The sequence below is a fragment of the Pimephales promelas genome, chromosome 1 (assembly GCF_988280905.1).
Source record: "Pimephales promelas chromosome 1, fPimPro1.hap1.1, whole genome shotgun sequence".
Taxonomy (NCBI): domain Eukaryota; kingdom Metazoa; phylum Chordata; class Actinopteri; order Cypriniformes; family Leuciscidae; genus Pimephales; species Pimephales promelas.
In genome coordinates, this window is record NC_142769.1 from 34,187,189 (window position 1) to 34,201,221 (window position 14,033).

At 38.9% G+C, this 14,033-nt stretch overlaps 1 protein-coding gene across 1 annotated transcript in view; it reads right to left on the bottom strand.

Annotated features, from left to right (window-relative positions):
* Window positions 1-4,689: 4,689 nt before the first annotated feature.
* The window catches only part of glceb (glucuronic acid epimerase b), a 54,860-nt gene continuing 45,516 nt past the window's right edge, over window positions 4,690-14,033 (bottom strand). Inside the window, exons 4-5 of the mRNA XM_039688602.2 lie at window positions 11,600-11,839; window positions 4,690-8,529 (exon numbers count right to left, since the gene is read on the bottom strand). Of these exons, the coding sequence (XP_039544536.2) occupies window positions 7,505-8,529; window positions 11,600-11,839 (1,265 nt within the window). The 3' untranslated portion in view covers window positions 4,690-7,504. The remainder of the gene's footprint in view (window positions 8,530-11,599; window positions 11,840-14,033) is intronic.

Below are 14,033 nucleotides of genomic sequence, written 5' to 3' on the forward strand. Positions count from 1 at the left end.
ACTTCTATAACTTTTTTTGTTTCACTTTCTTAATTTATTTCACTTCTACAAAAATCTGCCAAATGTCTTCTTTAAAACAAGACCAATCATATGTCTATATTCCAAAGCATTCTTGAATTACAACCATTTAAGTTTGAAATGTGCATTTTCATGTCTATTCAAAAAAGGGGGGGGGGGGGTGACAGTTAAGAGGTTAAACAGGTTTCTCAGTGACTTTTGTTCTCAAGCTATAATAATAATAATAATAATAATGAGGCACAAAATAACAGATTTGCATTATTATATATTTTCAAACAAGATCAAGATTGCCCTAATCTATACATGGAAAACTGAGCTTGTTGTGCTGTTCTGGGACAGACGCAGCTCATTCAGGGTGGGGTGTTTTAGGCAGTTTCAGTCAGTGCAGGTGAAGGTGTGTACTGAATGGAGGGTGTGAAATAACTTAGGCCTATATTTACAATGCTAATTATAACATGCTAAAACAGAGCTAATCGTTCTTCAGTCTGTACTAATCCAATGACAACGCATAACCATTTTTCACTTTTTTGTACCATTCAAGAGCATGAAGCAAACTGTAATTATTGGTATTGTTTACCTGTAAATATATAATTTGTTTACCTCTTACCTTAACAGAAGTGAAAAGTAGGCCTATGTTAGTGTGGTAAACTAAAAGAAACTTGGCATAGAAAGCAAAGGTGGGTAAAGAAGAGTGGGTGGGTCAGTATCATTAACATCCTATTTATATTTTTCTATGTTGTTGTCTCCATCCCTAGAATAATAACAAATATTGTCTGCTTTTTTATTTGCTAGAATAATACGTCCCAAGAATAATAACACAATTACAGAGAATCAAGTGTGATATTTGGATAATACATTATATAGTAGTACTATCAATCATATGTTTCCATTTAAAAACATATCAACAAGGGCATGTTGTGATTTTGGTGTGCAGAGTTTGAAATGAAAGGACGGATGACTGTAAACTTGACAGACATTGCACAATATGTTAAATATTACAGTTACAGTGAAGGTGTGGGTGAAGCAGTTTTATTGTTTATGCAACAGTTAAACGGTAATGCCAAATGTCACCCCATGATGGCAGCATTTTCTCAGTCAAAATTATTCATCACATCTCTCTGTTTCCAGCGTCGAAATTGTGACAATTCGTATTCCTTTAGTTACGAAGTTTTGTTTTCGTCTTTGTTCGATTGATGTCTCTTAAATCCTCTCTGAATATCTCCCTGAACTTCCCTTGCTCTGCATGAAAGAAATGTAACACAGTACAACTATAAAGTCAGAGAGATAGTGTGCTGTAAATACAAATTAAAGTATATAAAATAAATACAAGGTCTAAACCCCTTAAAAGTGGCAGATATATAAGGGTATACGTGTGCAAAGAAGTACAAATTATTGCTCCTTGTTCCACCAATGATGTGAGCTATTATTTTAAGCTCCATTAGCCCTCAACCAAAAAATAAAACACACTTACATACAAACATACATGCATATATAGGCCTATAACTCTGATTGAACTTGACTCAATCATGGACAGCAGTTCCACATGATAGAAACTGATGTTATCTCACTCAAATACTTCATGTGGGATGAACTAAACTGCAGTTTAAATGAAGTGAACAACATCATTCATAATTAAATAAGTCTCCTTATATTCTCCAATGAAAAATATCGACTGGTAGAAGCAGAACTGAATGCTTACTGATATACCAGTAATGCTTTGTTGTTTTTGTTGTAACCAGTGGGTACAAACCCTGAACCCTTGACGTAACCCATGTAGTTGCTTACACTAGCCTACTATACTTTTGTGGGTAATACCATTACCAACACATTCTCACCCCAAGGCGCCACCTTTGACCATGCTTCAATATTTGACGCTTTTAGGTGCTAAAGGAAAAGCGTCAGTTAGATGACGCGGGTAGGTTTAGGTCTGGGGTAGGGTTACACGCGATCCTAGGGCGTCATCTGGCGCTAAAGGGCGCCTAAAGCGTCAGATATTGACGCATGGTCAAAATGCTTCCCAAGGCGTCAGTTAGGTGACGCCTAGGGCTGGTAATACACAAGTAGCCTACACTGAAAGTGCATGTACTGCAAAATAAAGTGCTGTGCAACCAGTCTAGATTGAACTTATCAGGAGTTTATCTTTTAAGAAGTGGGTATAGCAAATGAATCAAGATGCAAAAGGCTATTTAAGAAACATATCCGCCATTACACTGGCACTTGTCCAGTCTTCCTAGATTAGCAGAGAAGGACATTTGCTTTATCACTGCAGCAGCTCTCTCATTACCCCTCTCTCTCTCTCTCAATTCAGCTCAAACACTTTTCTTCTGCTTCATTAAGTGTGTTTGTGTGCGTGTTTGTGTGTGTATCGTCTGGAGGGCAAACATGAGATGATGTTTGTGGGAGTAAGCAGGGCTATGTGTGTGTGTGTGGCCTTGCTTGCTGCATAATTAAACATCAGCAGCAGCCGTGTGGAGGCCAGATGCAGACCGAATGAAACAGTGCGGCAGAGGGCACAGCCTATACGACCCCCCAGACTGACACAATATGCAAGCGTCAACTCCTGCCTCCACATCTGTCTGTCTCGCTTTTCAGCAGGGATATTTTTGTCGCCCTCGGACACAGTAATTGAACCAAGGGTAAAATATATTTGAACATCTCAGATGAAAGGAGTCTGAACTCTGCATAGCTGAGGTATTAGGTCATAAATGGGAAATGACACAAGCGTGTGTGTGTGGGGGAATCTCTCACAGACACAAAGCACACATCACTCACTGTGTCCCGTTACAATGGCAAACCAAGCAGACATCGGGGAGGCAGACATGAGCTGAATGTAATGAAACACTCAAGAATAAACTGATATTTGACAGGTCGGTGTTAGTCTGGGAATTGTTTTTCCTGTGCATTGCAGGTTTGGGTGAGCGAGTGTTTCTCTGAAAGAGAGGAGTTTTAAAAAGACACTTCAAGGCAAGACAACACAGGTAAAAAAAAAAAAAAAAAATCGAAACAAAAAAACTAATAGAGAGTTGATTAACCACCACAGGACCTTAATTGTTTTGCAGTATACATTTGAATGTTATTGAACTATTATGGTTAAATAAGCAAATGAGTCATATGCACTAATGTGCATAACTTTCCAGAAGTTATATAAATTATGAACATTGAATTAAGCCACTATCTTCAAATTACTTTTTTTTTTTTAAAAACATTTAGTTAACATATCAGAGTTAAAGGTTTTTACAGAGGATTTTAGATTTCGATTTCTATTTTTATCACCCCATACATTGGATTGATAAAGCCAGAAAAAAAACATCATGTTGTTATTAATAAATAAATCAGGTGAATGATATAAGAAAAAAATATAGAATATAGATGAGAATGAAATTGGAAAGTCTGTTGAAAGTGCTACTGAAGTGGAGAATTCTGGCTCAGTAAATAGTTAATATTGTAATGTATTTCAAATAAATGTATTTTATGCTAAGTATGCTACAAATATATGTACATATTTACTTATAAATACCCTCTAATTGTACTGAATTGATATACTTAAAGTTTGCTAAATTGGAACAACTAATTCTGTACTTTGGCTATGGAAGTAGAGTCCAACTAAAGATATACTGAAGTATATTTGATCGTGCTAAAGTGGAACTATTGCAAATATACTTAAAAATGTTTAATTTAAAGGCTGATATTATACAGAGATCATACTATGCTTACTAGTAGTGATATTAAAACACATTTTAGGCTTAATATTAAGAAAAGTGCAATAAATAAGTAAAATAAAGCTTAATTATAGTATTTATGTCAGTATCAGGCGATATGTAGTAAATAGCCTATGCTAATGGCTTTGTATACTTATTAGAAAATAAATGTATTTTAAATACATTTTAGTATGTTTTTTTTCACTATGGGAATCTACAGATGCAAATAGAAAAAGTGTAAAAAAACAAAACATGCCAATTTTAGATTAAACCTATGGTTTTGCCTGTTGTGTCTAGCCTTGAAAGACTAAACTCTCGGGTTGGGGGGAAAGATATCCATTTACCTATTAATTGAGATCTTCTTCTGAATTATCTTGATTCTAAAAATCTAGATGCCAAAACGAATCAAACTGAAACCAGTCTCATTACTGCATTAAAGAGAAGAAGAAAAAAAACCTTGTATAGACCACAAGCGTCAGCTGGCTGAGTCTGGGTAAAAACAGTGATAATCTGATCAGACAGTCATTAAAAGATGAGCTCCATGGGGCGCCTTCGCCCAGTCTAGCAGTGGTATGAGCTCAGCTAATGCTGGCTACAACAACATACAGACTACTGAGAGAGGCAGAGGCAGGACAGAAGATTGAGAATGAGCAGACCGCAGGCTGCAGCTAGTAATTAGACCACAGTGACCATATGAGTGACTGAGATAGAGAGAATGTCACAGGGATTAGTGAACAGGGACATCAGAGATAAATGTTTTTGGAGGGTGATGCAGTAGACACCTAAGGCAGTGTACAACACTGGTCATTTCTTCTCAGCAAGTGAGGGAGAATGTATAAGTGACCGGATAGGACTTAAAAATGAGATATGGGACTAAATACATTTAAAGTTGATTACAAACCACATCCTTTCTAAACAAATGGGCTAAAGTCAAAAATCCTGTTCTATTAAAATAAACACAGTAGACAAAATGTATGTATAAAACGAAAATGCCTTTATTTATACAACTTTAAAAAAGCAATTTAAAGCACAAAGACTTTAATAAAGATTTTGTCCTGCATAAAAATGATCGCATATTGTGCTTCCTTTGCAAAGTCTGTACAACCTCTGGGTATGCAGCTGTTGCGATCCAGTTCAACCATTTATTGCATACACATGAAATACACGTCAACTTATAACTCAAGAATGAAAAATAAGTGTCAAAAAGGAAGAGGGGTAAAAGATCAACCACGTTTCTACCGTTTTTCCAATTCTAAAATGTAGCAGCTTGCAGAGGAAGGCTTTGCACATCGTCCAGACTGGAAATATATATTAAGAGAGAGAGAGAGCTAGATGAGAATAAATTAATTCAAGAAACTATAGTTGTGCTTTAACATTGCTTACTTAAAGGAGTTCACTCAAATCCAAACGTTTGGTAAACACAACTCAAAAAGGAGGCTGCTTTGAAACCAGGCTTTCAAGATCAGACATGCTGTTCCAAGTCTCTCTTTTCCCTTTTGAAAAATGTAGCGCAGAGCGTTAGCTCTACATCAAGATTTGCACACATGCCCATAGATAGCAGTGATTAATTAAATTCCTAGTTCCCTTCTATATTCACTCTATATTATAAAAATCTAGACTGGAGGTAAAAAAAAAAAAAAAAAAAAAAAAAATCAAAAGGCATTTCTTTAGATGAGGAAGGCATGTATATACCACCGAATGTTCCATTAATCACACCATCTTTCAAAAGAAAACTAAAAAAAGAAGAAAAAAGACAAATGCTCGATGGCCTTCCACACTCCAAAGTTCAAGATAGAAATAACGCAAACTTCAGAGACTTTGGTACAGAATAAATGAAATCGCTCTCTGCCTAAACACACAACTGTCTGCCCATTAAGCGACAAGTATGAAATATGCATAGTAGTATATGTGAGATCCGTGTCGGTGAAACTACAAGAAACCAGATTTTCATGGAAAAACATGATTTTTAAACCAAAAAAGGTCAACACAAATGAATGCCACCAGGATAAAGCACCCATAGTCTCTCTAAAAGCTATCTCTGCCAAACAAACCAGAAGCTTTCAAATAAAACATTTAGAAATGTCACATTTTTCTTCTCTGACATTTACTTTCTGTTAATCGGAAGCCAAAAGCCCACACTAGAATGTGAACATCTGTTTGAGATGGTTCTGAACAGCAGGTTGTCAGATAATGGGATATCTCGCCATCTTAATGGCTATGTGAGATTAAGATCGACAGGATTCAGCCAGGTGGAGGTTTTACTGGTGAGGTCAAGAGGCTGAGAAACATTAGGAAGTGACATGGCCAAAACTCTTGAACTCAAGAAAATATTCCCATATGCAATCTCAAACACTTGGCTACACTAGACAGGGGGCTGTGTAGTATTATATTGTTGTGACGAGATGCTTTTGGATAAAAAAACAAAAAACAAAAACAGATGCTGTAGTCTTGCATCCAAATCATTTCACTATTTTAATGAGGAAGTTCTTATGATGTGTTTATTTTAATACATGAAACTGCATCTTTTGCTTGGCTAAGATGCTAATTATTGAACTGCTCTTGCTCTACATAAATGGCAACTGTGTTTTTGACACTCAAACCAAAGGGAATTAGATTTTACCTAAAAATAATAATAATACAAGACCTAATACAGTTGTCTAAAAACAATTTGTAAATTAAATAAAAAATTGAGGGAAAATTGAGGAAATAGATACAGCTACAATAACCGAGCAATCGGAAAACAAAAGGTGGACATTCCCTTATAAAATGATTCACCGCCAACAAGGCATGAGAGAGAGAAAAACTTGATTGATGTCACAATTCATCACATGGTTGTACAAAGGCATCCTCACCACACATGCATGCCACACAAGTAAAGTGCATGACCAGTCTACATGTAGCACACTTCAACTGAGGTTTAACTTCTTATTGGGATGAACACAGGCTACACAACCATTCAGACTCCCTCTAGTTTCTCAAAAAGCAACCAAACTGTTATACTCTATGCTTTGTGTTTGATAATCTAGCGTAGTGGTGTCTTAATACCTATAGCAATGTTTCCTGAAATCTGTTGTAAACATGAAGCAAGGGACCTATGACCTACTCTCTAAAGCTTTAAGTGCATTATGGGCAGGACTGGGCCGCATTAGTGACAGCTCAATCTGATTGTGGTGAGGTTTTGACAGAGCAAAGGATCATGAAATGCAGATTGGAGGCTGGACAGTAGGCTGAACAAAAGGCATTGTGTTCCCTTCTAATGTCAAACCGATTTAGTAAACCTTCTCTGAAACATAATGCTACACTTGAGGACATTTTGAGCATTTTTCTCCGTAGCTTGTATGCATTAGTGTTAAGCTCACAGGCTACGAACTTAAATGACTGTTGCAGCAAACTTGAATGTTTTTGCCTGTCTGGTGACTGACTATTTTCTGAGCTTTACTTCGAAAGAAGGTTCTGAAAGATGCTTTTCGATCCCGCATCTTGACTGAACTATGCCCAAATGTGGCAAATCTCAGCAGACGAGTTTCTCACTCAAAAAACCTGCAGATCTGGAGCTTTGAATATTAAATACCTAAGCCCTCCCTCTTCCTCATCCAGACACATGCTGCAAGCAGCTGCGTTTGTACCTAATTAAAACCTCAGCACAGACACCAGAAACACTGCAAATTACTGTCTCAAACAGAAGGCTACCGAAGTGTTCAGCCATTTTTTCCTCCATGCTAGACACAGTGGCCCTCACAGAGGCAGTCAGGAAGAGGACGTGAGGGTTTAAAGAGGTGTGCTCCGCTCTAGTTGTGCTTTGCCCTGCCTCCTTTCAGGTAGCTTTTCCAGCGCTTGACGAAGTCCCTGAAGATGGGCGAGTTGTCAATAGTACCCAGCAGCTGTAGCTGGTTGATGTGCGTTGTATGATAGTCCCAACGGGCCAGGTTGGGCGCCATGCCCAGTATAAAGTGGCGCAGGTCATAGATGGTGCCCGACCCCGTGTCATATAGGGGCAGCATAACTTTCAGAGACTCCATTCCCTTGCTGTACAGCTGACCTGCATCCCGACCGAGTTTCTCACCTGCGGTTTGCGCCAGGTCATACAGGCCTATGAGGGAATAGATAAACCCGTTCAGAACGAAGGAGCTAGGGATTGTGGGATACTCCTCATACCAGTCATACTTATTCATAAACACGGCTTTGACGCCGTGCTGCTCCGACGGCAGTTTGAAAGGTCCGGTGGCACGCAGGGCAGCCTTTAAGTACGTGTCATCTTTTGTCATCAGATAGGCACGCACTAGAGTGGACATGGCCTGCCCCTGCGCCATGGCCGAATACCAACCCGGCTCCAGCGCACGGAAACCTTCCCCAAGTTTACGAGTCACCATGATTGGCCAACCACCATGCTCGTCCTGGTTGCGCACCAACCAGTTGCTGGCGGCGAAAAAAGCCGCCATATGTGAAGTGGTGGAGATTGTGATATTGTCTATCATCCCGTGGCCGTGCAACAATAACTTTACGACACGTCGGGGCATGGTCTTGGTGGCTTTGACCGCTTTGGTGTTGGAGAGGCCGATGCCTTTGCGGAGGTCAGTGAGAAGGTCGCGGGTGACCGTGGTCCATGCTGTCCGAGGACCGATCCCATAGGTGATGTCACGGTCCTTAAAAGAAATGAGCTGGGTAGTGGTGACATAGTGGATAACAAACGGAGGCCCTTTCTCTGTGGTCTCCAAGATGACAGATACGCTACCATTAGATGTGAACTTCAGGTCAAAAGAGATGATGAAATCTTTAGTGTTGCCAAGAGGAAGTGAGACGCCCTCTGAGTTTTCTAAAACACAAGGAATAGAAAAAGGAAATGTTACAACACATTTAACAGGATGTCTACAAGGCTTGGATCCATAGCAAAATACTGGCTTTGGAACAACAAAAAAACTTAAGGTACTGATAGTAAATAGATGCTATAAACAACAAATAATCAACCTTAATGACTATTAAAGGAGTAGTTCACTTACCCCCATGTCATTCTTTCTTCAGTCGAAAAGAAATGATGGTTTTTGATGAAAACATTCCAGCATTTTTCTCCATATAATGCACTTCAGTGGGAGCCAAACCGTTCAAGGTCCAAGACACTTTCAGTACAAACTGCAAACTGTTCAAAGGGCTTTTAACGACACCAGACGATGAATAAGGGTCTTATCAAGCGAAACGATCGCTCCTTTAATAAATAAATAACAAAGTTTAAGTCTTATAAGCTCAAATGGTCGCCTTGCTCTGTTCTGCGATGCACGTTCGTGACTCTCCTGTTCGTTCATAAAATTGAACGATGCACGTTCGTGACTCTCCTGTTCGTTCATAAAATTGTCATTTGGTTCATTCAACGAACGAAACGAACAAATTGACTCGGAAAAAGATTAGTTAATTTTGATGAATGAATTCGAACAGGTCACGAACGTGCATCGTAGTAGCAAGGCGAGCATTTGAGCTTATAAAACTTAAACTTTTTTTGTTTTTTTTTAAATGAGCAATTGTTTCACTTGATAAGACCCTTTTTCATCGTCTGGAATCGTTTAAAGCCATTTGAACAGTTTGCAGTTTGTACTGAAAGTGTCTTTGGACCTTGAACCGTTTGGTTCCCATTGAAGTGCATTATATGGAGAAAAATGCTGTAATGTTTTCATCAAAAACCTTAATTTCTTTTTGACTGAAGAAAGAAAGACATGGACATCTTGGATGACATGGGAGTGAGTAAATTGTCAGCAAAAGTTTTTTGAAAAGTGAACTACTCCTTTAAGACCGCACAGTATAAACCATTGCAAGTACAAAGGTTTGTTGCATGTTTTTCCAAGGATTTTAATTTCTGTGAGCCTTTGTTTTCCATTGTTTTTTATTTGAAAAAATAATATTTTTTTAATGAAGATTAAAATTTAAAATGTTTGCATCACAGTATTATTATCGCTATAACGCCTACAGAACCTTTCCCCAGTTTCTTTACAGTATCATATGCATAGACCCACTTGTTCATACAGATTCACACACACTAAGAGATAGTACTTGGGAATAGTGATGGTACAGGTTGTCTTAAAACCACAAGGTTTCATTCATCACTTTCTCTTGGGGTTAATTAAACAGACACATTGGTGTCAGAGGCAGAAAGTGAAATAACCGTGAAAAAAAAAAACTTCTAAAACAATCTATCTGACATTGGACAGTGCTAAAACTATTTGGTACACACTGCAGTGCAACTCACTGCAAAGTGAGCAGATCAGTTACCCGACACTCAATCAAAGTACTTTATCTCTCTTTTTACAGAAATGCACATTCAACACTTCATCCTAAAGTCATCTCTCATTGTTAGTGTCAAATCCCTCTCGCCGCCTCGGTCTGCGTTGCCTTCTGACAAGGTTATGCAGAACAAAAAAGGAAACCTATTCATACCCTCTACTGAGAGGAGAAAAGGAGGCATGAAAGAGCAAGAGAAAAAGAATAAGGTTAGAGACTTAAGCAAGAGTAAACACCCAAGACGGAGTAATATCAACAACATTAAAGGGACAGGAGAGGGATAAAGGACAAAAGTCAATCAAGGAAAAAGAAAAAAGGCAGTAGAGGGCATTTTGGCTCAAACAGCCCCTATCACTATTTAATGCACTCATAAATCCATTACTTAAGGCAATCCAGAGACTAAGTGGATTTGTACTGTCCTGCTCTGATTACCCTCGCATCAATAGCAGTGATGTGGAGGACGGAGAGAGCGGGAGGGAGGCAGCACCCTGCTGGAGCCCTGGACCCAGTGTGTCCTAGTTGGCTCCACTCTAATCAATGCTCTGGGTGATGACACCAATTACTGCCTGCCACCGCGACAGGCTTGCTAATTCTAATGGCTATTGATTAGCTCAATGCTAAAAAGCAGCACGATGTGTCCAAGACCTCAGAAATGCTGCCTTATCATGCAGTATCCCGAGGGAGGAACAGAATGTACTGTCTACTGTGATGCATCTGGTCGATTTCTGAAGGCAGCATAGATGTCTCCTTCACTACCTACGATACCCTATAATCATGTGTGTGCAATTTGACAAACAAATGTTGAAAGAAATATATTTTCTGATGAAAGAAGTTTTTTTTTTTTCCCACAGCATTTGATTCTATTTTTACATACAATCAAGCATTGTAGTCATTAAATAGCACCTTTGTTAGTTTTAAAAGATGACAGTGGCACTTGAATATATTTTAAAGTGTAATTTATTCCTGTGATGGCAAAGCTGAATTTTCAACATGATCCTTGAGAAATTCTAATGATCCATTCTAACATTCAATTTGGTTTTCAAGAAACATCTCTTATCGTCTTATCGTTTTATGGAAATTGAGATATTTTTTCAGGATTCTTTGATGAATAGAAAATTCAAAACAGCATTTATTTGAAAAAGAAAAGGGTCATTTTTGCATAACATAAATGCATTGACTGTCACTTTTGCTCAACTGAATGCCTCCTTTCTGAATAAAAGTTTAAATTATATATATATATATATATATATATATATATATGTGTGTGTGTGTGTGTGTAAAACCGATCGCAAAAGTTTGAAAAGTAGTGCATGAGGCACCATTAGTTGATTCTGTTTTGACATTTTGAGGGTGTTTATGTGCATACCCATTGGAGCAGGACTGTAACAGGCCATGCAAAGATGCTGATAGAAGAATACAGAAGAGATAAGGAAACAGATAGGGATGCAAAAACTGGTTTGATTTCATCAGACTAAAGTATGTACATGGAATTTTAAAAAGATACTGAAATTGAATAGTAAACATACTAAGTGTGAAAATGGAAGACAGAGAATCCCAAAAAAATAAAAAAATAAAAACAGATTAAAAACAAACATGTAGTTCCATTTCTGTTTCTTTACCTGGAGCGCTAAACTGTCGTACTGATGTGGCTCTGGTCTTGTCGTAGACTCTGGTGAGAGAGCAGCCTTTAGAGACTGTCCATGTGCTAGATCTGCTATCTCTCTCCTCCACTGTGTCATATACCTCCATGTGGGGCGGCCGCTCAGTCAGGTTTTTACTGTAATGACTCAGGCCATACTGAGCTATTTGGATAGCATAGAAATACCCTTGAGGGCCCCATTGGGTGGATAAAGGTACTCCTATAGGGAAGAAACAGAAGTAGAGATATGAGAGAATGGGTGTTAATCTGAGAAAAGAGAAAAGTAGCACAGACATTTATATACACTTTTTTACAGGGTTTTTACAAGCGTTTTAATAATTATCACAGTGGTACTCACATTGATATTTCCAACAGAGTATCAGACTCTGAAGTATAATGTGATGCACATAATAAAGCAAAGTGCCTAAAAGCCCCCTTAAAAAACGGCAACCGCAATATAGACCCAAATACACCATTAGACTCCAACAAAAACCAATAATAAATAGTTATTTCTCTGAGTAATATAGGTTATTGGCCTTTAGACTTCTTTTTCGGTTGCCAAGCAACACTAGCAAATTGCCTTATTAACACAAAATTCAACATTCACAAGTGTTCATAAACAAACTGTTTAGCTTGACCACTTTATAGGCTTAATATGTGTCAACCGTTTTAAAATAATAGCTTTACTGTTGAGTCTTTTTAAACTCAAGTCTGTTAATGTGAAGCAGTGGTTTCTGCGCTGCGATGCCATCTTCATTCATTATGAATAATCTTGTTTCTGGTTTCATGACTTCTAAACAATTTCACTGGCAAGTACTGACAAGTGAAAGCATAAACCCTTCAATTAGCCAGAGATGCACAAAAGAGCGGTGAACACAGGAAGGACAAAGCCACTGAAGCAAACAGTCTTCAGTTAGTACCAGTTACCTTGATCTCAAGCATGAAGTTGTTCTGTCAGAGTTATAGGTCAGTGGGCTTTCATTAACTCTCTCTCTATCCTTTTTTTTTTTCCATTTAACCACAGCTCATCTATTCTACAGCCTGACATGACAGTAATCAAGCCACAGGCAAAACACTGTGACCGCGCTGCTGGTTTATTGCTGGCCTTAAAGCGTCTATTCACAAACATACACATAAAAATCCACATGCAGGGTTAAACACAGACATAACAAGGCAATATAGATGACAAACAGACCAATGAGACTGCCTCTCGCACACACTGGCTCTAAGTGGGACCTGTATCAGGAGGCAATTGGGCACTCTGGAGGCGCTCTCTGGCCTAGATACTATTCAGAGCACTCTGATCCTCAGCTAGAGAAGACGCCATCCCTCAAACTGAAGGAGGAGGAAAAAGGATCTCTCTTTCACTGTCACCATCCGTACTCATCTCCTTTTCATTCCTTTTTATTCTCTCTCTCTCTCTCCCTCCTTCAGTAAAGACTGATGAGTGTGTCTGCCGTCTCTGATAATAGGCTCTGCTCTAACACACTGCCGCAGGCCCATGTGGGTTATTACCTCGGAGCTCAACACACTGTTTTTCTGTCTCTGATGCCCGGGATTAGAAAGAGGGGAACAGAACCTCTAATTAATCTTTGTTTTGTGCATTTGCAACACCTTTAAAAAAGAACATATTTTATACTACCCTGGATTAAATCTGCTGAGGAGATCAATACCTCTTTCTGTTGCTGTGATAATTTGGTGCCAGAAAGATTACCTAAGTGACAAAAAAAAATGACAGACAGAGCAGGTCGCAAAACCTTCTCACCGGCATTCCTTAAAAACTGGACTGAAGCCTGAGCTTAAATGTCACACTTACATTTTGAGGCTCCACTTTCATTTTCCATGGATACCAGAGGAGATTCAGAGGCAATGCTTTAAACCTCAGATGATTTCCTACAGGCACCTTCATTCCAACACAGTCATTACTGCTACAGAGGTTCTTTGCAGCGTGCCGAACAGAAAGGGGTTCCAGGTAAATAGCCTCTGAGTAATGGACAGGCGGTTGGTTATGGAGGAGAGGAGCCAAGCAAGAAAACAAAAAGGGGACTGGCACAAACTCCATCGTTTTTGAACTGTCACAGACATTGAAGATTTCGGGCCCTATCTTGCACCCGGCACAAATGACTTCGTACACTGACGCATGTATCATTCCTATTTTGCACCCGCACAAAGCAGGCTTTTCTCTCCAGAGATGCAAGTCGGTATACTAAGAAATGAACCTGGGCGGGTCATTGCAAAAAGGAGGCGTGTTTCGGCGCAAACATTCCCTAGAGCTATTTTGCAGTTCCAGAAAACAATTCTGCCACTGACCAGAAAAAAACCCTGGTCTAAAGTCAGTGGCGCTTTGCTTGTTGTTCCTAATGCTATTTTTTGTGCGTATGATCGGCCATAAAGTAGAGGGTGCACAACGCGCA